Genomic DNA, 26268 nt, shown 5'->3' with positions numbered 1-26268 from the left:
AAGCCTGAAACATGCTCAAAGATCACTTACTAGAATTATTGTGGGTTAGGTGATCTCCCTTGTAAGTAGGGAATGAGGAACATGACAGTGTACTCTGTTGGTTAAGAGCATAACACTGTTCTCTTTTGGTTATATGCTGATACGCAGAGGTCTTATTTTACTGTTCAGATGCAAAATGGAGAATCACTTTCCGCCACAGCAGGAGCCAGTTTTCTGAATCACTCATTCTGAAAAGAAGTTAGTTTTTTTGGCAAATTTGCCAAAATCTAACTCACGCTATATGTATACTTTCTTCCATTTTAGGTCTGGGATAGAATGAAACAGTCTACCTATGAGAGTTAGTACCGCAAGGAGGATCTTTGCCTTTAAAAGGGCTGTAGACACATTTTATGGCTGTAAAGCCTTTAACTAATGGTAAATACTTAACTTGCTCCCATGGGTTGATTTTTTTTTTAATTTTTTGAACATTGACCGTGAACCTACAGGGAAGGAATTTCATAATTTAGCAGGTTCGACTGAGCATCTTCTGCGTGGAGACATGGGTGAATGGGCGTACCTTCGTTGAAGTTTGTGTGTCAGGGCTGGCAATTAAGTACGTAAAAATCAACTGCCAATCATTAGCGGACCAGAGTTCCGCTGTGGCGACCCCTAACCAGGAAAAGATGAAAGTCACAACAACAACAAGTATAAGCTGATACTAGTACACAACTGTAGTTTGGTACAGCAAAGAAATTCGGTATAATAACAGTAGTATGAAGGCTGAAAAGTTGGGAGTCAATTAAGTACAGTAGATCTGAGAGTACTATACAGTTGTAACATACTGTAGTAAGAGAGCAATACATGAATTCCGTATAATAGTAAGTGAGGTACAGGTAGTAAAACTGAACAAGATATCTAGAATGCAAAATCCTACACCAAGGCACTTTATATACATCTTCAGGATTGCATGGACCATGCTATCCCAAATAAAACCAAGACTCCTTCCTCAAGCAAGAAGAAACCAGTCTGGTGGACCCCGGCCTTAAGCAAACTATACAATAAAAGGAGGAGACTTATACAAAAAAAGGCCAAATCTCAAGTAGAAAAATCTTCCCTGATCAGCTTTAGTAAGAAATTGAGGGCCCTCATCAAGTCAACTAAAGCCAATTTCGAAAAGAAAGTTGCCAAGGATAACCGTAAGGCCTTCTATGGTTACGTCAAAAACCTAAATGGCAACGCTCAGGTCTGTTCTGAGCTAGTACAAAATAGAACAAAATACACTAACCCCACTGACATTTCCAACATTGGCTGACAGGTTCAGTGCAAATTTCTCTCCCCCCTCACCACCTACAGGGCCTATTACTATTCCAGGGGATTGTGTAACTCCAATTATTGCTGATGCGTTGGTTAATAAGGCTCTATCTAAAGCTAAAAACACTGCCTCCATGGGACCAGATGGTGTCCCGGGCTGTGTCATATGTGAGCTCCAAAATGAATTAACCCCACATCTGAATACCATGTTCAGTCTCAGCCTCTCTACAGGATATGTGCCTATAGAATGGCGCACAGCAACGGTGGTTCCGCTGCACAAGGGTGGGCCTACAGCCGACCCTGGGAACTACCGACCAATAAACCTGACCAGTCTGATCTGTAAGGCAATAGAGCGAATCATTATGGAACTCATAAATGGAGAGATTGGGAACCTCCAAACACTTGACCCCACACAATTCAGCTTTGTCAAGGGCAGATCATGTCTCCTGAACCTGGTGGACTTCTTTGAGACAGTTACTCAGGATATAGATAAGGGAAAGGAGGTACACACGGCTTACCTTGACCTTGCTAAAGCATTTGACACCATTCCCCATTTGGGTATTATTGATAAACTCACCAACCTGGGCATAAACCCTTACGTCACAAGATGGATCGCAAACTGGCTCTCAGACAGATCCCACAAAGTGTAAGAGTAGCAGGATCTATGTCCGAATCCAGTCCAGTAATGAGCGGTGTGCCTCAGAGCTCTGTCTTGTGGCCACTCCTGTTTGGCATATACTTCTCAGAAGTACAGGCAAGCACTGATGGGCTGTGGCTGACCAAGTTTGCAGACGACTGAAAACTGGGTGCTATAATAGAGTCTCTGGCCGACATGGATATCCTCCAGAAGGGCCTTAACGAGACTGATGCATGGTGTCAAAGCCATGGTCTCAAGCTAAATGCTAAAAAATGCATAGTAATCCCCTTTGGAAAAAACAGAATACCCGCGAACTACCACATAGGAGGTAACCCCCTGAAATCTGAAGTGGTAATAAGGGATCTAGGGACCCAAGTAGATAGTCAGCTTTCCTTTGATAACCATGTTGCCAAGGTGGTTAGAAAATCCTTTTATGTGACCCATCTGATCACGAAAGTGTTTGCATCAAGATCTGTGGCAGTAGTGGTGCCCCTCTACTCTTCCTTCATCAAACCCATTATTGAGTACAATGCACCAGTTGGAATGTACCTGGCTAGGCATCTCCAGCAGCTGGAGAGACCACAGAGGTACCTCACTGAGGATTACTGGCCTCAAACAGTTGCCCTATGCAGCACGATTGAAAAAATTAAGGCTTTTCTCTGTTGCATACCGCCTTCTCAGAGGCGATCTCTGTCTAACATACAGAGCCATGTCCAACCCAGAACTGTTGAACATGCTCCATCTTAGCGAAACCAAATCCACTAGAGCTACACGCTCTAGGGATATAAACCTCAGCACAACAATTAATAGAACATGCTGGAGGGATAGATTCCCTTCGCAAAGACTTCTTTTGCTATGGAACATGGTCCCGATCAACATAAGATAGAGCCCCTCACTATCACTCTTCAAGAGGAACCTTGACGAGTGGATGGGTAACAGAAAGCACATACCAGGGATCATACCAACAGCTCTACTAGATAGGGGCCAAGGGTACTAGCTGCTAGATCAAGGGCCTAGGGAACTAACCAAAGGGGCGGTGAATACCGCACAGTGTGGCTGGGCTAATATATGCCTTCGGGCAGATAGCCCAGTATCTACCTATGAACCTATGTCCGGATGCCAGCAGTTGTAGGGTTTGTGGTTGGCTTGGATGCTACTACCACTCACTTCAAAGCTTGATTAGCTCCAGTTGAATAAAGAGAGGTTGGATTGGATGCCACCAACACACATTTCAGTGAGTTATTAGGCCCAGGTGCCATGCAGTGATGGATTCTAGGATGCAACACAGCACATACTTCAACACCTCAATAAGCTCTGGTGCCACATAGTGATTGCTTCTGAGTTTATCATACTTGGTTGCCACAGATTTGAATGCAACTAGGTATAGTTGCGGTCTATAACTAGCCTACGTACAAAGGGAAGTACAGATATTAGTAGCTGTTAATGATGGCTGTGAAAGGTCCTGGAACCGCAAGGAGATACTGTAACAACATTTTGAGCAACTGATGAATGGCAAAAAAATGTTAAACTGCAGCAGTGTGCAAGACAGTGCTGTTAAGCTGGGAGGAAACAAGCAGTTCCTATGGCAAACAGCAGCAACAGCGAGCAGTTCAGAGTAGCGTAGAATCAAGTTGAGCTGCCAATCGCAACTTTTAGCAGCCTTGCAAACTAGGTGAGGAACCAAGATGAATATGGGAAATGTTAGAAACAAATGATTAAAAGTCTGAATTGCATTATACAGGGCAACACACACACTGTTGCTGCACACAGAGCAACACAGTCCATTCAGGTTAGACATTTTCAATCTAGTAGCTTTGTTTAGCAATGCAGTGCAGCTTAATGAAGCCAGTGAAAGAGCACCAACCCTTGCTGTGCAGTGGAATATAAAAGCTAAACTTAAAAATCATGTCAGACAGAAAAGTAATTGTAAATTAGACATGGAGCAAACAGAACACCAGTAAATGTCCTATTCTCAATAGAAAAAAGCCAAAAATCCTCCCAAATGAACAAAATTCTGGCATAATAACTTGTGTTAAGAGATTAGCAGTACATGCACTTAAATGCACACAAATGGAGTTTTATTAAATAAAAATAACTATCTTTATGCGTATGTGACTGGTAGCAGGGTCAACCTTGATTTAGAGCTGTTCAATAAAGTAGCAGGAAATGCGTCACAAAACAGCCCAGGCACATAGAGCAGCAGGTCCAGCTATGTACCACCGTTTAAAAGCTGCATTTAAAAGTTGAATCCAATCAGGGGAAAAAAAAACAATTGTGAGTTAAATCTGGAGTAAGCAGAATATCCACACCACCAGCAGATTTTTGAGTATCAGTAGAAAAAACGAAAACCAAAATGTGTCCCAAAAAAAGTGTAGCACAATAAACATTACTAACACAATAGTAGTAAATGATGTAAAGCACACAGATAAAAATTAATTGAATAAAAACTCATTTTTTCTGTTCTCTCTCACTAAGCATCTTAATTTTACTTCTGTTTCCTTGCTTGTCCCACTCTTGGCCTTCTCTCCATTTTGTTTCTGTTTTCTAATTTTTCCCTTTGTTTCTATGCCCTTTCAGTGCATTTTTTGCTCGTGTGTGACCTTTTGAGTCATGTATATATTCGCCCATGTCTACCCTCCATTTTTACTGCCTCTAAGGCTGTGCTTCTGTTATAACCCTTCTGGTCACATTTTTATTGTTCTAGTTCCACCTGTCTTCACCTTTCTTCTACTTTTGTTTTTACCATTTCCATCGCTGTAAGTAATATACATAGTAGTAGTATTCATAGACCTGTCTTCAGGAACTCTCTGCAGCAGATGATGTGAATTTCCTCTTATGCTGTCAACTCTACCATTGTTTCTCTTTGGCCAGTGTACTTGGTGTGGGATCGGCAGGGCTAGGGTTGGGGGCAGAATATGTCTAGCCCTTGTGCTAAGCTGGTTATGCAGTACAAGTCTTCAGCCTTGTGTGAAAAGTTCAGACACTGAAACATCGAAGCTCAAAACGTTTTAAAACTTTTCAACTGTTCCTCTGATCACAAACTTATTTGCCAGGATCAACACAATGGCATCATCTCTGTTGCTTATGTGAGTTGCATAGTGTCAAATGCTGCCATGAGTGCCAGCATTTCTGCATAGTCAAGACAGAGAGAAGAGAAAAATCTGAAACCTGCTTGACTGTACAGAATTGTGGCAGTTTGAGCATGCTCATCATAACCTTCGACAGGAGGTCCATTACATTATCCCAGTTTGGTGCTGGAGCATGTAGCGAACAGGAGGCAAAATACTGGTTACAGAACTCTGAAGAGACGTTCACTGCCAGGGTAATGTTGGGTATAAGTACTGAAGGATCACGCTTACACCCATGTTTTTGCTGACAAAAGACAAGTGAGATATGCATCACTGGCAAGACGCAGCCATATAAGAGCCGTTTCCCAAGGTATCCACACTGCCTCTCACTTAGTTGAGAGGCTGGTAGCATAACTACATTTGCCCTTCACCCAAGGAGTCTTCCTTTGATGCCCCTGCATGGTTTAGGGAGTTATACTCAGGACTGAGGACTCTTCTACCAAGACCTTGGGCTCAGTGACTCAGGGCTCTGCTGGGATTTGCATATCAGCAGTGCCTGAAAGAGAGAGATCCAGGTGCAGGATTTGTCAGCTGGCTGATAACTATGACATGTTCTAGTAGGTGCAGGAATGCTTTCTTGGGGAACTTAGCTTGATGCCAGTATGGGGTCATACACAGGCCATTCCTGTCTTAATATTTCTATCAACAAATGTTTTTCCCAAAACACAGTTCTGTTAACTTACTCTGTGATGCTTGGGTGAACTACAAGCAAGTTGGAAGAGTGTGGATCTACTCATCTTAGAGACAGGGTCAAGGTGTTATTTCCTTCCTGTCCTAGAAAGGAGCCTCCAAAGTTCCAGGGAAACTTATCTGTGACCTAAATAAAGATTTCCTTCAATGAATGCCAAATTAATATCTAGGTAAGGAGGAGAATCCCCAATTCTTTCCTACCCATGGATCCTTTGCAGTCTGGAAACGTGTGGCTTATGCTTCTCCTGCTTTCAGTAAGGCTAATATTCTCTGTAAAACCCCAGTAAAATGGAGTGAGATCTTGACCAGACTTACTAAGACAGACTGTCTACTTAATATCGTCAATCCATCATAGGTCCCAGTGGCCACAGCACCTTTCCACCTAATGGCTTGTTAAGAATCCAAAGCTTTACACAGGGTTAGCAAGAGGGTGGTTGCCTCTTTACACAAGAAGCTTATATACCTTAACTGTCTGTTTCATCTCCCGGGGTTCTTAACCTCTGTAATGGACCATACACTGGGAGAAGCTGGAATGAGCTCCATTTCCTGGGATGTAAAAAGAGTTGGCTAAGACCCATACCATGACTTCTGCACTAGGCTGCCTTGTAGCCTACCATAAGTTTGGTCGAGAACTTTTAGGGAAGGAACACATGCTGATCACAGTTGAGGGTCTTAATTACACAAGTTCCCTGGTCTTCTACAGTTTTCAGGAATATGAAACCCTTCATAGAACGATGAAGGCCCCTGGGGAGTATGCAAATTTTTTTCTCTTTGGGTGTCCCATTGACGTTGCCCAGGAGAAAACCACAATCAGCCTTAGTCACAATAAACTTCTGTTTAGGACTTTTGTTGGTCGGCACTTCTCTGAGTTTCTGTATTGGAGAAGCATCACTAAAGATAAATAGGTTGTTGATATTGTTACATACAGGCATGTGTACCCCCTATGAAGTACTCTTTTAAGGGTGTAAACCATTTCTAGGCATAGTCTGTTGATCTTAGTGAGGCAATAGAAATTGATTAAACATAGCCAGGGTTTTACTTTTGCCTTCTTTAAGTTTTAAAAGAAATAGGAGATTTTTGCACCATCTTGGACCTCACTGACTTCAGTGAGCACACCTCATGCATCAAGTTCTGTGCAGCTGTTAATGGATCATGTCATGTTGCTATGGGGTGCCTGAATTGTGTCACCGAATGTGACAAACACCTTTTGGAACATCAGAATGTTGAGTCCCTGCAGGAGGGTCTTTTGCTTTGCTTTGTATTGGGTGGGTGCCAGTTTAATAAAGGTGCTGTATTTTGGAGTCTCATGTACGTTGAAAGTCATTCCCAAAGAAGTAGCAGTCACTACAGAACCCCTGCATGAGAAGTATATCCATGGGTTCTCTTACCTGGATGCATGGATTCTGGTAGACCTACCATGGAGACTCCATCACATTTTTCGTTTGGGCACTCCATGGTTGCAGGTTTTGAGGACTCTGACAGCCAAGAACAGTCCAGTCTATCTGAGACTGCTCATAAAATTACCTTTGTTCGGGCTGAGCAGGATACTTGAGTGTAGGTCTTTCCTCCCAAGAGAGAAGAATTAGAAACTCGTGTTTTTGCCATCTTATTTGAAGACTTAGACAAAAGATCAGGTGCAGATCCTTGAGTCTTTTGAGCTTGATGGCAGGTGTGGTCTTACTAATGTCATTTACTTGGCTGATGATGCTGGTGTTGCAGAGGTTAATGAGTTGTCACTACTCACTGACAAGTTTTCTCCTGGTTTCAGACACATGTTGCTTTGGTTTGGAGTAATGAATTGTCCCCACTAAACTCATTGTAGGTCTTCCCTTCCTGCAGCAGAATGTATATCCTTATGACGTGCTTTTGCTAACAGACTGGGGAACATGCCACAGCTGCTGCATCATTTGGAGACGATAAGGCCCCTGGCTGGGACAGGAGGCTCCATATTTCCTAAATGGTACATCAGGCAGGTTGAGCCTCAATAGGACAGGATGCTCCACATCGCTTGATCAGAACTTTGGATAGTGGAATAGTATTTCTTGCCTTCATGGCTCTGAAGGAAATATGAGACCAGATTCTCTCCTATCCCTTTCTGACAGACAAGTCCACACTGTACATAAAAAGAGAAGCATGTGCTTATGCTGTTTGGGCAGAGAGGTGATGTATGTCTAGCAGTGAGCCCTAGACAGGGGCATCAAGTTTACAGCTGTTCACATCCTGGTAGAAGCGTGTGTGCTAGGGGATTTCCAGACCTACAGCTTCAACCTATAGCTGGAACTGAGAGTTAAGAACCCCATAAGCTCAGAGTCTTCTTGGAGTGGGACATCCTTAAGAATGAATTGTTTGCTAATCAAGAGAAAGCTGTTGTCCCTCTTTTCTACATAGTTCACTAGGGCAAGGAGAGGTTGATTGTATATGTCTTTTGTATTCTTTGGTAGGGAAACTTCCTGTATGTTTTCTGCCATTCTGTCTGATTCTGTACCCCATCACAAAAGTCACAGAAACAAAAAACAGGACTCTTATCTCTCAGTGGAAACTAAGAAAAGTGGTGTTTCTGGATCTTGGGTCCCTAACAGTATAGGAAGCTATCCCAGCACAAGCTAAAGAAGACCACCTTGGTTGGGATGACAGCTGACTACACCTCAGAATCTTGCTCCTGGTGTGTGTGCTTGTATGTATGTACATAACTATATAGATATATATGTGTGTGTGTGTATATATATATATATATGTAGATGTGTATATAAATATATATATATATATATATATATATATATATATATATATGTGTGTGTGTGTGTGTGTGTATATGTGTGTATATATATATATATATATATATATGTATATATATATATATATATATATATATATATATATATATATATTTATACACACACATACATATATATCTACCTATACATATATCCTGCACCTGGTGAACCTCCTGGCCAGAATATCAAGAGGCCATCAGAAAACTATTGCCTACTCAACTGTGTTCGGTTAAGTGGACAGTTTATTTAGGCAGTCTGTCAGCTTGCAGGTGGTTTTGACCTTCCTCAAAGACCTTTATAAATTTGGGTGCCACTTATTCACATACATTGAGTTTATCTCTGGTATATCTACTTGGTGTACCGTTATGGAGACAGATCTGTGATGTATAATTTGTTGGTTAGGCACTCCTTCAAAAGACTCCTGCATATTTACCCACCTTTAAAGAAACCTCTTTGCAGCCTTAATTTTGACTGATACTGTCTTGTGTCCTGTGTTTGAGCCTACTTTTTCAGTGCCTTTGAGCATCCTGTCTTGGAAAGCACTTTTCTTGGTAGCTGGCTTCTTTGATCAGTGTTTTTCAGGTCATCGGACTTTACTGAAGAAAACTGTTTAATTTTTCACAGTGTTTCAGTGCTCTGTATAACTAAACCTAATTGTCTCCCAGAAGTGGTGTCACAATTGTCCGTTAACTAGCCCAATCATCTTAGTTGACTTTCCTGGGACAAGAAAATGAGAGTCTTAGACAGCAACAGCACTGGCTGAGATTTTTCTGAAGAAGGTGCTTGAGTTCAGTATGACAGGATATCTATTTGTTTCTTTTGCTTCAGAAAAAGAGGGGAGGGAGTTGCATAAGTAGCCAAGCAAACGTTTACTAGATGGATTGTTAACCTTATCTTTTGCCATCAGGGATAAACAAATGTTGGGAAATACTGCTGCCAAAAGCCACTCTACAGTGAACAGAGCTGTTCCTGTGGCTTCCTTCAGAAATGTCTCTATTTCTAACTGCTGTCTGCATCTGCTTGGTCATTGGTTCACATCATCACAAAGTTTTATTTCTCAGATCATGCTTCCATAAGACAGGCCTTTGTGACACGTCTTTCTTCTGAGCTCTTGTATTTTTGTTCTGTTTCTGTAGATTCATTGAGGTTTATTTTCTTATCTAGAATTGCCCACTGCAGAGGATTCCAAAGTCTGGTAAAACAGATAGTGTCCTCTCCCCATGTTTAAACAGTCCTGTCATTCAGTGGTTGCAGGTGTGGCCTCCACTCTAGTTTTTCAAGCATATATTTATATTCATGTATATCTGTGTGTGTGTCTGATTTACTTTCAGTTGATCGACTAGCATGAATGTCAACATCCTGAAGATAAACCATTCTACATCAAAAACAGAAATGTCAACTTTCTAGTACACTTTACACAGTACACATGCACAGAGGTTGATTCTCGCTGCATGCAAACATAAACAACATTCCCCACACCCCATACTAATTATATATTCTGACTCCCAAGATCGTACAGTCTCCGGGGAAAGGAAACATTCCCCTGCCTTGGGGACTGTCCATCTTACACACCTTTTGACTCTCTAGTTGGCCAAATGCAGTCATTTAAACAGATATCCACATACTCCCTGTCAGCCAAATCAATACAACCCATATTTATTTGTATGATGCATATTTTCAACTTTCTCGTTTATGCATCAAACTGGGTTAAACTGAGTAACAAAGGAGCTAGACACCCTGTCTTAATCAGGTGTGTCTGTGAGACAACAGAATTGGAGGTCCATTGTTGCCGGTTGGGCGCACTGTTGGATCATCTGATATACAGAGAATATATCCTTTTACATTTTGTTTGCTTTTTTTTTCTAAATACTTTTTACCCCCATGCTTTCTAGCTATCAAGTCATTGCATTTTGGACTTGAGCTTATTGTGGGGACATCATCTAAGCAGTCATGAGTGTGCCTTGTCCCTGGACTTCCACAGATTACTATCTGTTGTTGCAATCAGTTGGTCAATGAATGACTCACCAGTATTGCTTACTCTTTATGTTGCTTGTATTTCCTGAGCATAGCTCTCAAGCGATCAGAGATGAATCTCAACAGAATCAGGGACTAATCCTCAAATAATCAGGGACATTTTTTAAATATTTGTACTATTAACCTGAAACGTTTGCAGAATAAGAGAATGTGGATTAATATAGATTTTCTGACATAAAATGTCTATAACTCTGAATTACTGTCATTATTTATTAAGGGCAATTCAACACCTTTTCTTCAGCAGTCACCAGTTTTAAGAGGGATTAAGAGGGACAGACCTACAATCGGAGTCTACACATCAGGGACATCCCTGAAGATCAGGGACAGTTGAGAGGTCTGTTCCTGAGTTATGAAAGATTTTGCTTTAAAATGTTTTCTTCCTGAACCTCAGCTGTATATGGGCCTTCCCTAGTTAGACATCTGGTCATCAAAGTGTAAATCAGTAAATACAGCTTGTAATATGTTTGCTTACCACATGCAGATTACAGCTCGTTGCATATACACACTTAAATAGTAACTCCAGGATGCCGATATGTGTTTGAAACAGTTATTTGTATTGTCTGTGCAGACAGTAGTTCTGTATTGTGATGCATTTTCATGATACTGATAATTTTTATCTTGTTTTTCCAGAACTTGATGGAAAGCCTTGATTCTATTCTGTGTGGAGAGGCTTCAGAAAGCCTTAAGAGTCTGTGCTTGAAGCTCCTACTTTGCTTAGTGACGGTAGGTAACATCTGACAATGTATATTAATTATACCTTTATTACAACACAAGGACTGTATTTTCTGATTAATTGTGATAGAACACACATATGGAGCACCATGATTATGCTGCAAAGTCGGAAAGAAGATAAACCTATAATGTGCTTGTGTAGCATGAGAACCGATTTTAACAGTGCTTTTAGAGGTGTGTACCAATTGTTACACACCCCCTAAGTGCTTTTACGGTCGGGTCTCAGTCAAAGGATGTTCCCTCATTCTGAGCTGTCCCGAGATATCTTGCCTCATATTCTCCCCACTGAACTTTACAAACATCAGTTTGTAACTTAGAGAAGTATTTAAAAACTGCCCCTGACTTTTTCCTGCAGTATTTACATGTTGTCCATGCACTAGTACTTGCTAAGTGTTTTACTGACTTTCAAAGTTAGTAAAACACTGTGCTTTTTTTTTCTTTTATAACTTGTAGTACATGGAGTAGATACACTACAGAGTTGTGATCGTGTCTCACCAGTCTTAACTCTCTTCGTTCTTAACATTAATGCCAAGATTCACCTCTTGAGCACATACTAATATGGTAGCAATCATAACCCTGTTTTTATATTGTCTTCACTTAATCTTTTCCTGACTATCATTTTAAGACGTTATTGTTTGTATACACTTAAAGTTCATTTTCTCCTCAACAGAAAAGTACAAGAATGCTTATAAATATGTGAGTACATTGAGAACAATTCAGGCAATAGATAAGTTCTCATTTTCTCTTCCTTATAAAAGTGTTTTGTTAGAGAAAGAATAGAAAATCCATTATTAGTTCATACGCAAGGCCATTCCTCTTCATAACACATTAGGCCTCTCTCAACTTTTACACAGAGTTAAGATAGAGAAGTTAGGGTGAGGTGAGGCACTAATAAGATTTTGTCATGTTGTCTTTTCAACTTTGACTTTGAGAAGTCCCGAGTAACGTCTGTGCTCATTGTTTGTCTGTATCCATGACTCAGACTTGCATATCAAGATGGATTTATTTTGTATTTATTTATTTAACATTTGTTTACAGGGAAAGTCCAACTTGGAACGAAGCCAATTTTCAAGGGCGGCCCGGGGAGAAACGCTCCAGATGCATGTCTTTACAACGTGAGAGGAAACCCACACGAATGCAGGGAGGACATGCAGACTCCACACAGAAGGCACCCTAGCCAAGAATTGAACTGGAGAACCTCTTGTTGTGAGGAGACAACGCTACCGCTGCACTACTGCGCTATCCAAAGTTTATCTGTAGTTATGTAATTTTGCTTTTTTCAGCCCGTGAGTGCCAAGTACAGCAGATACAGAGCATAATGTTCCAGATGTGGCTGTTGCTGTTCACTGCACAGATATGCTTCTGTATTTTTCCGGTGAGCTCATCTTACTTTTGGGATCATTTTACTCTTGTGGTGTGAGTGTAGCTATAGTATTCCTTCCCAAATATCACAGTCCAAGACAAAGCATATTCACTTTAACTACTTGCATGTAAGATTGCTGAACAGAGAAACTTTCATTTGGGCTTCTTTAGATTTGGAGAACCAGAATTATGTGTTTGCTTCTTATGGCGACACTGCCCTTCCTATTGCCTATGTCTGTTTATAAGTAGTATAATACAGACTAGCTAGCAGAATGTAAATGAAGAACTTTAAATCAGTTTAACATGTTTTTTGGTATAAACCTGTTTAGGTTATTTTGGGATTTATTTATTTTAATCTTTGTAATGTGGGAAGCCCAACTAGTTATAGCCCAGTTAGAATGTAGCACTACTGTCTACATGACAAGTAAATATTGACAAATGTGTTCTAGCCTTACTGAACCATGTGTTTAGAACTAAAACATCTAGAAAAATTGAAACTGTAAATCCATCCATCCTCAACCCTTTTTCCCATTTTTGCACATGGGGTTGGGTGTCACTTAAACAGTGACAATCTTCGTGAGCCAAGGTTTACACTGCCAGGTGGCTAGCCCTGCCACAGTAGTTCAGCTGTACTACTGCTCACATGCACACTCCCTCCTAGGACCAATTTGAGTGGCCAGTCCACCTGATGGCACATCTTTGGAGTGTGCAAGGAAACCAGAGCACCCGGAGGAAACTCACATGACCGCAGAGAGGACATGCAGACTGCACAGAAGACACCCCAGCCGAGAATGTAAATATTAACTAGAAAACGAAAATCCTCTTTTAGGTAGAAGGATAAGCCTGCAATTTGCATATACCATCTCTGAAATCGCAGTACAGTGGGGAAAGAATAAATTCCCATGCCCTGCTTGTACTATGACCTCCCACAAACAAATACAGTAATTTTGATCTTTTATACTGGCAGAAACACAATTGACATTCAGACTTTTATATATTTTACAGACACACACACACACACACACACACACACACATTTAATTTTGATAGATCAAGGTCCTTTGCAGATGCTCTATCAGAAAAGGATCAGAACTGCATTTTAAAACATAAAATGCAGTTTCCTTGTTTCTACATTAACATTTCAAAATTATTTATTTTGTTGTTTACAGAGTGGTTTTATCCCCTCATTCTCTTTGCCTAATATAGTAATTCTGTAGTTGTGCAGCTACAGAGAAAGGGTAAACACCATGCACTTACAGATCCTGCCTAGCTGCAGTTAAGAGCATATTGCAATTTGTACTTCACATAAAGTTGAACTATATCAGATGGTTGGAATATTACAAATAAATACAAAAAATAGTACCTTTCACCATTATGCTATCTCAGCAATCAAGTAACAAATTCAAACAGAATCCTTTAAAATATACTACCTTCACTGAAAGTGTTATTCAGTTTACTGGATTCCAAAACAGCATTCAAGATAAAGGTAGTTTACACTGTGCATGCATGTGACTGCAGTGGTGGTGCTGCAGTAGCGTTGTCACCTCACAGTTAGACGTTGCCCATTCTATACTCAGTTAGAGCATCTTCTGTGTGGCGACATGCGTGAATGGGCGTTCTTTCATTGAAGGTTGTGCGTTAGGCCAGGCAAGCCAGCACATAAAAATCTATTGCCAATCATTAGCGGACCGGAGTTCCGCTGTGGCGACCCCTAACGGGGAAAAGCCAAAAGACACAAACACTGTGCATACATGTGCTTGTCTGTACATATATAAAGTAGCATGCATTGTTTTACACTGGCCATATAAAATTAGCCTTAACAATATACTTGGCTTACCATGGTCTTTTATATTAAAATCAAACTTTTTGTATATGAAACACTGTTTAATAAGTGAAACTCGCTGATATTTGGAATCATCATTAACTCTCTAACAGACCATGTATTTGGCTGGTGTCTTCACTGGTCATCTGTATCTGGTGAATTTAACAGGACATTTTATGGTGGACATATGGTCTTGCTTTTGGTATAGTTCTTGCTGTATTAGGAAACATGACATTAGGAGTTTGTCTGCCATTTAAAGGAAAACTCCACATTAAAACTCAAAAACATATTTGTTTTATTGTATCTTTGTTTTCAAGCTACATTAATGCCTCAAAATCACTCCAAGTGCTTCTTTTACAATTTGAATATGTTTCCCATAAAATGGCAGATGATAGGGCCTGCCTTGGTAACGTAATCTTATTTTCTTGCTTTTATTCCTTCTCCCCAGAATACATTTCAAGTCCTCTTTATAGGAGTCATGCTAGGCATGAAGAAGTGGTGTTTACTCATGCCATTAAGACAGAATGGCAGAACTGTGAAGTACTATCCTATAAACACACCTTCTGTAACAGAGCTACTACTATGTTTTCTGACTGAGCCTTATTTATGTGTCAGTCAGAGCTTGTTTTATGCTATAAATAGCTGTTAGCTAATTGCAGCAAAAGAAAGTAGGTAAATATTTAACAACTTTTTGTAAAGGCAGTCTTTTGTAGTCCTGAAAGAATTGACAGACCTTTCCCCACACTCATGCTTAGGTACGAAAACTCCCACTGCAGTAAGTGATCCTTACTGTATCACGATTAGTAGGATTCCAAACTGTCTGCTGCTTCCCAATACCTTAATTGGGAAGTTTTTTCTCTCTCATGAATGATGCAGAATTAAAATGTGCTTTACTAGTTCCTTAATTATTTGTCATGTTCAGCCTCCTTTTTTTCTATTTCATATTTATTTATACTTGGTAACCATGAAAGTGAACTGGTCACAGGAACTTTTTTAGACACAACGTGGGCTACATTGGCAAAGATAACAAGTATTAAATGCACTTAGCAATTCAAAGAAAAAAAAAAATACCAACATAAAGACATTGACCAAGATTGTATGTGCAACACAAAGACAATGTGTGACAGTGACCAGATAAGACAATCAGCATTTACTAGAATGGTATAGATTAATAATGCTTAACTCTGTGTTTATTATAAATAAATTGTATGCACCCATATTCCATATATATATATATATATATATATATATGTGTGTGTGTGTGTGTCTGTACTGCGGTGGTGGTGCTGCGGTAGTGTTGTCGCCTCATAGCAAGACGTTGTCCCGTTAGATTCTCAGCTAGAGCGTCTTCTGTGTGAAGGCATACATGAATGGGGCATGCCTTCGTTGAAGGTTGTGCGTCAGGGCTGGTAACCCAGTACGTAAAAATTCACTACCAATCATTAGCGGACCGGAGTTCCGCTGTGGTAACCCATATATATAACAAGACATTTCCCTGTGGTACATTTGACTGGAGACACATGGCTGAAGTGACATTCATCTGCAGAGAAATATGGCTGTTTGCAAATTCTCTGTGGGTAAAGAGAAGCACACACTGCCATACTCACAGCTTTAATAACCAAATGCATGGCGGCAGAAGAAGTAATGAGTGTTGTGCTCAGTGTACAGCACATGCTTATGTAACTACAACATGTAGAAGTGTGCTACAGCATGGAGAAAATCCAGGCTACTGTAGTCACATTTATGCTCCAGTACACATTTTAGGTAATGTTCCCTAGACACTTTGAAGGGGGTAGTGGTCCACACACACCAATTATGAAGACACTGCCTATTGTGCATTGCGTTTTTACTGCCACTGACATGCCCTCTGGCCAGCCTGCTGCTGATGCCTGCCATATTGCCTGCTGTCCCATATTCCCTTGGGGACCATGGACATTGTTTCACCCCTATGCATTTGGTTATTAAAGCTGTGAGTATGGCAGTATGTGCTTCTCTTTGCCCACAGGGAATTTGCAAACAACCATATTTCTCTGCAGCCGAATGTCACTTCAGCCATATATATATATATATATATATATATATATATATATATATATATGTGTGTGTGTGTGTATATATGTTTGTGTATATGTGAATAAAGTACAGGTGTATAAAAATGTGTGTGTGTAAGTCATATCCTTTCAAGGAAAAACAAATCAAAATGGATATTTTGTGTAAATGTATATGTGTGTCTACGGATTCACTTCACAACACTGAAACCAAAACACTGAAACTTCAAAATCTTGAAAACTCAAAACACTGAAACTCAAAACACTGAAAACACATATCATACATATACTGAGTTTAAACAACATAAATCATAGCAGTTTCCACCAAGTGTACTTCACTACACTTAGTCCATCTTGGAGTTGATCTATTTAAGTAGCAGGGGGTGTGGGGGGTGCAGCTCCCCATATGGGGGAAACAGGGGGGGGCTTGCCCCCCTGCTTACCCTTGGTAGAAAGTGCTATGATTTATGTTGTGTAAACTCAGTAGATGTATGATGTGTTTTCAGTGTTTTTAGTTTGTGTTTTGAGTTTTCAGTGTTTTAAAGTTTCAGGGTTTTGGTCTTCTATATTATGAAGTTTTCTTATTGTCCGTGTTTTGAGCTTTCAGTGTTATGAAGTAAATCCGTGTCTACACATACACACACAGATATATATATATCTATGTGTGTGTGTGTGTGTGTGTGTGTGTGTGTGTGTGTGTGTGTGAGTGCGTGTGTATGTGTATAAAAAATACATGTAGCTTGTAGAAGACTATATGAGTGATGCAGTACTGTTTAAATGCACATGTCTGTGTGTGTTTGTGGTGTATTTAAACACAGTTAAGTACTTCTAATTTCCTTTTAATGTTTTAATGCAAGGGCATGTAGTCAAATTATGTTAAAGTAAATTCAGCAGTATATTATTGTTGCAATCAATTGTCACATTTCTTTTGAGGACTACAAAATGCTCATGTACTCTATGTAAGGACGGACTGTTAAGTCCGTGGGAATTTCTTATCATGCATTTGCTTGTACTAGATATGCATCCCCCTCTGGAAGGGTGTCACAAAAAAGAAGAAAAGGCCTTTTTTGAACAGTTTTGGTACATCTAGTTGATAAGGTTGCCAGCTGTCTCTTTCTGCAGTTCTGGCCTGTGTGTGTGTGTTGGGGGGGAGCTTGAACACGGTAAATGTGTCGACACTTTACAAGAAAAAAATATTTTCTGACTTTTCTCTAAATGTCGTATACATTTTTGATACTGCATTTAAGTTATCTTAAGATATAAACTATTATACATAACTAACATTTAAAGCTTAGCATTTCAATACTGTGTTGCTGCTTATATAAATTTGTCAGAAGAGGTGACAACTGCCTTTAAAAAACGTTGAATTATCTAATTGCTTTGTTCTGCTATGAAAGGGGAGTGTTAAGTTCTCCTCCTCTCTGTAATAAACCCCTTTCCTAACCCCTTTCCTAACCCCAATAACTAGAACCAAGATTGCACAATCTCACCTTCTATCTACCCTCCTGTATGCTTCCCCAATTTATACAAACCTTAAGAAAACCAATCTAAACAAACTTGCTACTTGCTATAACAATATAGCTCGCTTCGCCACTAGTAGCCCCTTTAGGACCCACCATTGTATAAACCTAAAACAACTAGGCTGGCTTGAAGTTCAAAACCACATTATAATTCCTCAACTCACTATTGCCCACAATATATTACACCAACCTGACAATACCCTATACTCTCACAACTTCTAATCCCTTACAACAATCTTAACTCACTTCGCTCATCTAGTAAACTCATGACAAAATCTATAAAGGCAAACAACACAGCAGGTGATTCCCTATTCAATAACACAATAGGTAGAAGTTGGAATCTCTTACCTTGTGACATAACTCTGACTACATCCCTGCCACTTTTCAAACAGAAAATTAAACGGTACTTCCAAAATCATTGGCTTTGTTCCTGCAGTACACCTGACTAACCTGTTTCTCTTACTCTGTTTCTCCTCCACTCTTTTTCATCTCTGCACTACATTAGTTCTGTTCCTTTTACTGTTGAGTTTTTAAGTATGTACATTTTGCACAGTTGTTTGATATTTAATTAACTGCATATTGTAAACTTGATTTTCTTTGAAATTATCCTTTCAATCCTCTGTTTTTGTATTCTCTGATTTTAGCTATATCTTAGAATAGTCAATTTTTATGTAATTGTAATGTACTTAGTTTATAGTGGAGCTTTTCTCCTCGGGCCTCTGCTGAAAATGGACATGTATCCAGCCAGACTAGCCCGGTCAACAAATGTAAAATAAAATAAAATAAAATAAATAAATAAAAACAGTGGGAAAAAGTTCCACTGCTTTCTGTCTTTTTTTTTTATATCAGCTGCTGTGCTCCTGTTAACAGGATTAATTGCCCATCTAAGACTGACAGCAGTACCTGCAAGGTAAATTACAGAGTTAAATGTGTCTATGATATGGCATGCAGGTGGAGATGAATGCCTCTGCAAAGTATGTGAGAAGTTGAGCTTAAAAAAAAGTAGATGGGCTTTCTCTTCCTTTGACCCCAGTGCAAGGAAATAAAAGTTTTAAAAAGTACAAGTATGTTTCTGATACCTACACAATTCTGGAACCATATTATAGGGAGAAAAGAAACCTAAAGCCCGAGTTAAAACTATAGGAGAGGGTGGAGTTTTCATTTAAGTATCTCAGTTATCACAATCTGCTGTCTTAAAGAAGGACTCTGACATTTCTGGTTGCTCATCTTCCTGGATATTTCACTTTGATATATTTGTCTTATACAGATTTTTTTCAGCACCTTCTGTTCAGCTTTCCATTTTCTGCACAAATAACGCAGGATCCTGGATTGGCTGCTTTAAAAAGTCTACTCCAAATTCAGACTGTGGACTTTCCCCATATCCTTTTATTCTTAATTTGTTTCCAGCCTGCCAGTCTGGTAATCTGCAGTTTCTGTCATAGTAGTTTCTGTCTGCTGATTTCTTTCCAGATTTTCCTTTGCTTTTTATTGATTTTTAGGCATCGGTAATCAGTTGAACTGAATAATCTGTTTTTCAGCCTTGTAGTTGATATTTGACATATTGAGAGACTGAGCCCCTGAGGTAAGGGATTCTTATTATTTGAGAATTACAAGATGATAGCCCTCATACCTTTGCTTTTAATATTTGTATGAGATTTTTTTTAGTTTGGTTAATTCATTCTACTTTCCCATTAGACTGAGGATATTGTAAGCTCGTCATTGTGTGTCTTGATTTACATTAATGCACAGATATTTTAAATTCGTGATTCTTTGCAGTGCAAACCATTGCCAGACATGACAACATTAGGAATTCCTTGTCTTAAACTAAATATTATAAATACCATCTTGGGTCTCCCCTGAAAAGCGGCCACCAGTTTAGTGGGACTCTCCTTGTCAGCAGTGCATGCATGCATGCATAAATAAATACCATTATAGAGCTCACTTTTATGCACCATTCTTTTGGATTCTGGTAGTGTGTGGACCATTGACAATTATGATGCATTGGGCATTCCTTGTCTTGAGATAGTGAACATCAGTGCATTAATCACACTTATTCTTTTGTTTGTCAGTTTTATGTTTTCAAGGAACTTGGAATAATAATCCCACAGACATGAGATTCATGACTTCTTTCAACTGAAACAAATCTGTGCCCATTTGGCTCCGTTCATGACTCCTTGCATGATCTGGTGCTGCATATGCTAGCATATTTTTCTTTTAAATGTTCCAATGGTATATGCTGCAGATGGCACAGCTCTGCACTGTTTATTTTATGTTGGCACTCATTTTCAGTGCATTATTTATCTTGTACTTTCTTTGCACTGTAACATTCTGAGATGTGATTCATGAACCATTTCAAGCACTTATTTTCAAAATTGAACGTGAACTGTTATTTTGTTAGCATTGAGCATTAAACCCTGGATAATAACTTATTCTTTCCTTGAAATAAAAATCAGATTTGTTTTCCTTCTTGATTTTGCCATCCTTCCATTGTAGCATCTTTTAGTATCTCTTTTCTTAAAATATACTCTGTACTTTTCTGAAATTCAGTTATTTTCTCTTTCACTGATATCTGTGTGATTACCCAAATAATCTTTATGTTTGCTGACAACTTTATATATTTTTCTGGCGTATGTCAGTACTCAGCATTCCTACTGTTGTATGTAGTTTATTGACAGGTCTGTATTCCACTTTCACATCACACCTCTGAAGATTAAGTAACATTTCCTGCAGTTTGGTAGATGTCTACTAAACTTTCTGTATCTGTTAAAGGTTTGCAGTGTATTTCCTCTTCTTTACCATGGATCTAGTCCTGAAATGTATCAGCTCCAAACACTATTGCTATTTTTTTTCTGTATGAGTGTTTGTGCATCTACAAATAGTTTAAGGAGCTAGTCTTTTCTCAGGTATGATCACAGCTCCTATAACATTCTGATTAACATTTACTTCACTTACAGGTCAACTTGAGTTTTACATTGTAGTGCAGTACTTTTAACTTTTAGCATCTGTAACTAGTTCTGGGACACTTTAAAACTCCTGTCCTGTTCACAGTGCCCTTCATATGTTATATCTTGCTTTAACAACATTTTTAGAGGCACTGTTATCTCTGCCATATTAGGTAACAGATTTGCACGATATTGCATTAGTCCTGGAAATTTATGTAGTGCCTTGTCTTTTGCTTTTTGCATTTACTCGTCTTTTTCTGTATCAGGTTTGAAATATTTTGTTATTGAATATGAACTGTATCTTTTCACACCTGTCACACTTGTTTTACACTTAATGTTTATTTTTGAATTAATGTATTAATCTCTTTAGTGACTGCATTAGTCTCCTATTGTCTTCTGTTTGACCCTACATTAATAGACAGTCTGCTATGTTTATAACATTATCCAGCCGTTTAATTACTTGCCCAACAGCTCCTTTGGAATATATTTGGTACTGGAGAAATCTCAAATATAAATATAAATATAAGGGGTTTGTACTTTCTTAATGGCTTATTAAGTGCATACAGCTTTGATTTTTCTTTATCTAGGCTTATGTGAAAGAATCCCTGATTTGCATCTGTACTGAAAAAATAACTCAACATTTAACATTTGTCCAACCACTTCTTCAGCTGTAAATAATAGATATGCTTCTGATGTTCTTCGTGTTTCACTGTTGCAGTCTTTACATTTGGGTAATCTGCTGGCAGGTTGCCCTCAGTCGGCTTGATTAACAGTCTTGGGTCCTGCGTTGGTTGCTGTCCCTTCTTCCATGATGTCAGGTCATCAGGGGTATAAAACATGCATCTGACGCCATTACATCAGTCTTTCTTGCCGTGTGGTGGCCAAAGCAGAAGCGGTTCGCAAGTGCAGGTCGGCCGACTCCTGAAATTTTCATTTTCGAGTTTCAGAACCGAAGTCTTCAACTTAAAGCTAAGTACCCCATTGGGGAAACTTTTTCTTGCTCCTTTTCGATGTCAGTAAAAGTTAATAATTGCATTACTTGTGGAAAGCAAATACCTCACAAAGATTTTCATTCTTACTATATTCCTTGCCTAGGCCCTGACCAGGACGTACCTTGCTGTCGGTTTTGTGCTTTATTTAATCTGCGCACTATCCATCGCCGGTACATTTTTGCCTCTAAATATTTCGGTTCTTGGTTTAATTATCCAGAAATTATTCTGAAAAACGCAAAGATAAAGACAGAGACAGGCCGCCGAGGTCCAAAGCTGCCGACTTCTCCTAAGCCAGTCGCTAGTTCGCCGGTACTCAGTGAGGCACTTTCGCAGCCCCTGATACCTGCTACTTCTGATTCGCAGGCCTCTACTGAGACCTTTTTGGAGTCTGGTATGCCGCGAGATGCTTCACCTATGGAACCCGCGGATGTCTGTACCTTGAATGGGTTCGGAGCCACTGTGCAGGCACCGGCTTCTGAGGGTATATTCAGGCCTACAGACTTGCATATTAAATTGACTCCACCTTCATTACTAAGGCCTAAATCTCGATCTAGGTCTAAAGAACTGACACCCAGGCCACATGTTCAGGCCCCTGTGCCTAAAAAACAAATGATCAAAATGGCTGAAGATCTAATTACTCTAATCAGGGGTAGTCAAACCCCCCACCCCCTAAGAGGTCTAGGGCTGAGCTTGATTATGAATCTTCTGATCAGGATTCTGTTTCTTCTGATTCTTCTAATGACCTGGATTTGTCCATACCTACTTATGAGGATTTTGATGCAGAGGATTCCATTCCCTCTGCTTCCCCTTCTGAGGATTTTTCTTTTGGGGAAACTTTACATTCCTTAAGGGAGCATTTCCACTGGGAAAGTCAGGAATATTCTGATTAAAAAAAGAGGCTTAGGGATTTCCTTCTTCTACCTCAGCATAGGCCTTTGGTTATATCTTGTATACTAGACTCTGTTGATGTTTTTTCGGAATCCAGTATAGCCCCTGATTCCCTGCCTCTGGTTCCTAGTAAACCTGACAGTTACTACAGGGTTCCTGAGTCCCACAAGTTTCTTTTCAAAAATCCTGTTGCAGATGCAGAAAACATTTCTCAGGTGCTCAAGGGCATTAAGGCTTCTACAGCTAAAAATCCTACCCCTTCTGATAGAGACTCCATGGCGCTGGATAGATGGGGTAAGAAGGTTTATACTTCTGCAGCCATGGCAATCGGGGCTTTAAACTGCCAATTTCAAATGTTAAAATATCAACAGCATATTACTGGACTGCTTAAACAGAAAATGATGTTGATTCCTGACTGTGTGGAAAATAAAGATTTACAGGATTTATTGCATTCTGCTGAACAAGTTGGAAAACATACTTTGCAATGTGGTTTTGATTCTTTAGAGGCCTCCTACAGGACTGCTGTTACTGGGTCTGTACTTAGAAGGCATGCTTGGCTTAAGGAGCAATCTTTGCCTGATCATGTTAAAGCAAAATTGTTGGACGCTTCTTTAAATCAGGACCGCCTGTTTGGCAGTAAGGCTGAAGAAGTTCTAAAAAAGATGGAAGATAAAGCTAAATCTATGCAAACTGTTAAAGATTTCTTACAAGTACAACCTCCAAGATTTAGTAGGCACTGGCCTACAAAGAATTGGTCTTTTCCAGCTCCTTCCAGATCTTCTCAAGCCAAACCCAGACACACCAAAAGCACCAGGTTTCAGTCCCAGGGGACTCTCAGAACTAAGCAATGGGGAGCCTCCACTTCCAAATCTGGAAATAACAAGGCACCCCCTGTGGTAAACAATGACTTCCTTTTAAAATTACCAAGCACTTAGCTTTTAGCTGCCCCTTTGGGGGGAAAGATTGCTCTTCATGCAAAGAACTGGGAACTCATAACCCAGGACAAATGGGTTTTAAATATAGTGTCCCAGGTATACAGATTTCATTTTCACACGTTGCCAGCACCAAATGGGTGGCCAGACCTGCCCCCAAATCAGTGGGCAGAGGCTCAAAAACAAGTACTTTCCCTCTTAAACATGGGGGTTATTCAACCAGTACCAGAAGAGGAAAAGGGACAAGGTTTCTATTCCAGGCTTTTTCTGGTACCCAGAAAAGACAAATCATGGCGTCCAATTCTGGACCTGTCTACTCTAAACACCTTTCTGGACATTCCAAAATTCAAGATGCTGACCCTTCACCAGTTACTAGACAAAGATGCCTGGTTGGCAACTCTAGATTTAAAAGAAGCATACCTGCATATTCCAATCAGGGAATCTTGCAGAAGGTACCTACACTTCAAAGCAGGCTACTTGCATTATCAGTTCTCTGCACTGCTCTTTGGCTTGTCTACTGCGCCCAGGGTATTCACAAAGTGCCTGGCTCCAGTTATCGCATTTTGCAGGCAAAGAAATATTCAGATATGTCCATACCTGGACGATTGTCTAATTCAGGCAGAAAACCAGGGCATATGTCTAAATCATCTGGCGTTTGTATAAAGGGTTCTAACTTGTCTGGGGTAACCATAAACGAAAATAAATCACAACTTGTACCCTGTCAACAGATTACATTCCTGGGTGCAAGCTTGAATACAACTGCCCAGATGGCTTTCCTCACGCCAGAGAAGCAAATTCATTTGGTAACTTACTTCAAACAAGTAGCCACAAAAACCCTGTTATCTGCAAGACAAATACTGCAAGCCTTGGGGTTCATGGCCTCCTGCATTCTTCTAATTCCATATGCAAGACTGCATATGTGGAAACTACAGTGGTACTTAAAAAGTCTATGGACATTGTCACAGCCTGGAAACAATGATTCCTGTCATGCCTTGCCTACGCCTGGAATTCCTATGGTGGGCAGAGGCCTGCCATCAAAACAAGGGACTGCCATTCACACTACCCCCTGCTGCCCAAACCCTAACTACAGATGCATCAGACTATGCATGGGGGGCTCACCTGGCAGGGAAGTGCATTCAGGGCAAACGGAACCCAAATCAAATGCACCTACATATCAATCAAAAAGAAATGTTAGCTGTACAAAATGCTATGACAGCCTTCAAGGACTTCATTCTTCCAGGAGAACTAATGGTAAAGACAGACAACACCACAGTTATGTGGTACATAAACAAATAGGGGGTACACATTCTTACCCCCTCTGCAGACTAGCCATGGCATTGTGGAACACAGCCTTGAGCTACCAAGTGCACCTACAAGCTCAATTCCTGCCAGGAAAATTGAATACACTGGCAGTCGGATTAAGCAGAAAACTCATGGACCCACACAAGTGGAAACTGGAACCATGGATTTTCAACATGTTGACAAGCAAATGGGGGAGCCCAGACATAGATCTATTTGCCTCCCCCCAGAACTACCAGTTGGACAAGTTTTGCACAAGGACTCCCCACAAATAAGCCTGGAAAGTGGATGCTCTGTCCTTCAGCTGGAAAAACATATCAGTCTATGCCTTTCCCCCTCTGCCTCTGCTCTCCAAAGTTCTGCTAAAAGTCAAACAGGACAAACCAAGAATGATTTTGATTGCTCCAGACTGGCCACGCCAATACTGGTACCCACTCCTGCGCAGTGTGTCGCAAATATCTCCATGGCACCTGCCTCTGACCCCTTCCTTGCTGTCGCAGCAGGAGAACCAAATTCTGCACCCTCAGCTTCCAACATTGAACCTTGCAGCCTGGATAATCACTTAAATTCACCGTTATCATCCCTCAGCAAACCTGCGATGGATGTCAACTTGGAGGTGAGAAGGCCTACTACTAGAAAATATTATGCTGACAAATGGAAAAGATTCTGTGCCTGGAACCTATCTTTAGGGATGAGCACAGCAGCGCCCAATTTACCTCAGATTTTGCAATACTTAACTGAGATGCTTCACAAGGGCCTGTTTTTTTCCTCTATTAAAATCCACGCTTCAGCTATTTCAGCTCACTATAACACAGAACCACCCCTCCTTCTCTCATCCTCTGCTCAAGCAGTATTTCAGAGTGGCAGAGAACTTGAGACCACCCTGGAGAGCTCTTACCCCTGCCTGGGACCTTAACTTTGTTTTGGAGAAGCTCACTGTAGCTCCTTTTGAGCCGGCTGCTACTGCAGACTTAAAATTTCTTTCTTGGAAAACGGCCTTCCTTTTAGCAATCACTTCAGCTAGAAGGATATCTGAATTACAGGCCCTTATGGCAGTGGAGCCTTTCATCATCTTTTATGCAGACAGGGTATCTCTGAGGACCAGTCCATCCTTCATGCCCAAGGTGGTTTCCAGTGTGGCTCTTAATCAGTCCATTCATTTGCCAGTCTTTTTTCCC

General features: G+C 40.2%; 1 protein-coding gene across 1 annotated transcript in view; it reads left to right on the top strand.

The window, feature by feature from the left end:
* The window catches only part of ARMH3 (armadillo like helical domain containing 3), a 2648735-nt gene that overhangs the window by 17579 nt on the left and 2604888 nt on the right, over nt 1-26268 (top strand). Inside the window, exon 4 of the mRNA XM_044055591.1 lies at nt 11184-11276. Within this exon, the coding sequence (XP_043911526.1) occupies nt 11184-11276 (93 nt within the window). The remainder of the gene's footprint in view (nt 1-11183; nt 11277-26268) is intronic.

Source organism: Protopterus annectens, chromosome 14.part0 (assembly GCF_019279795.1).
Source record: "Protopterus annectens isolate FY-2018-M chromosome 14.part0, PAN1.0, whole genome shotgun sequence".
NCBI classification, from domain to species: domain Eukaryota; kingdom Metazoa; phylum Chordata; order Ceratodontiformes; family Protopteridae; genus Protopterus; species Protopterus annectens.
The sequence above is the reverse complement of the archived record's forward strand: the minus strand, read 5'-3'. Positions and strand labels throughout refer to the sequence as shown.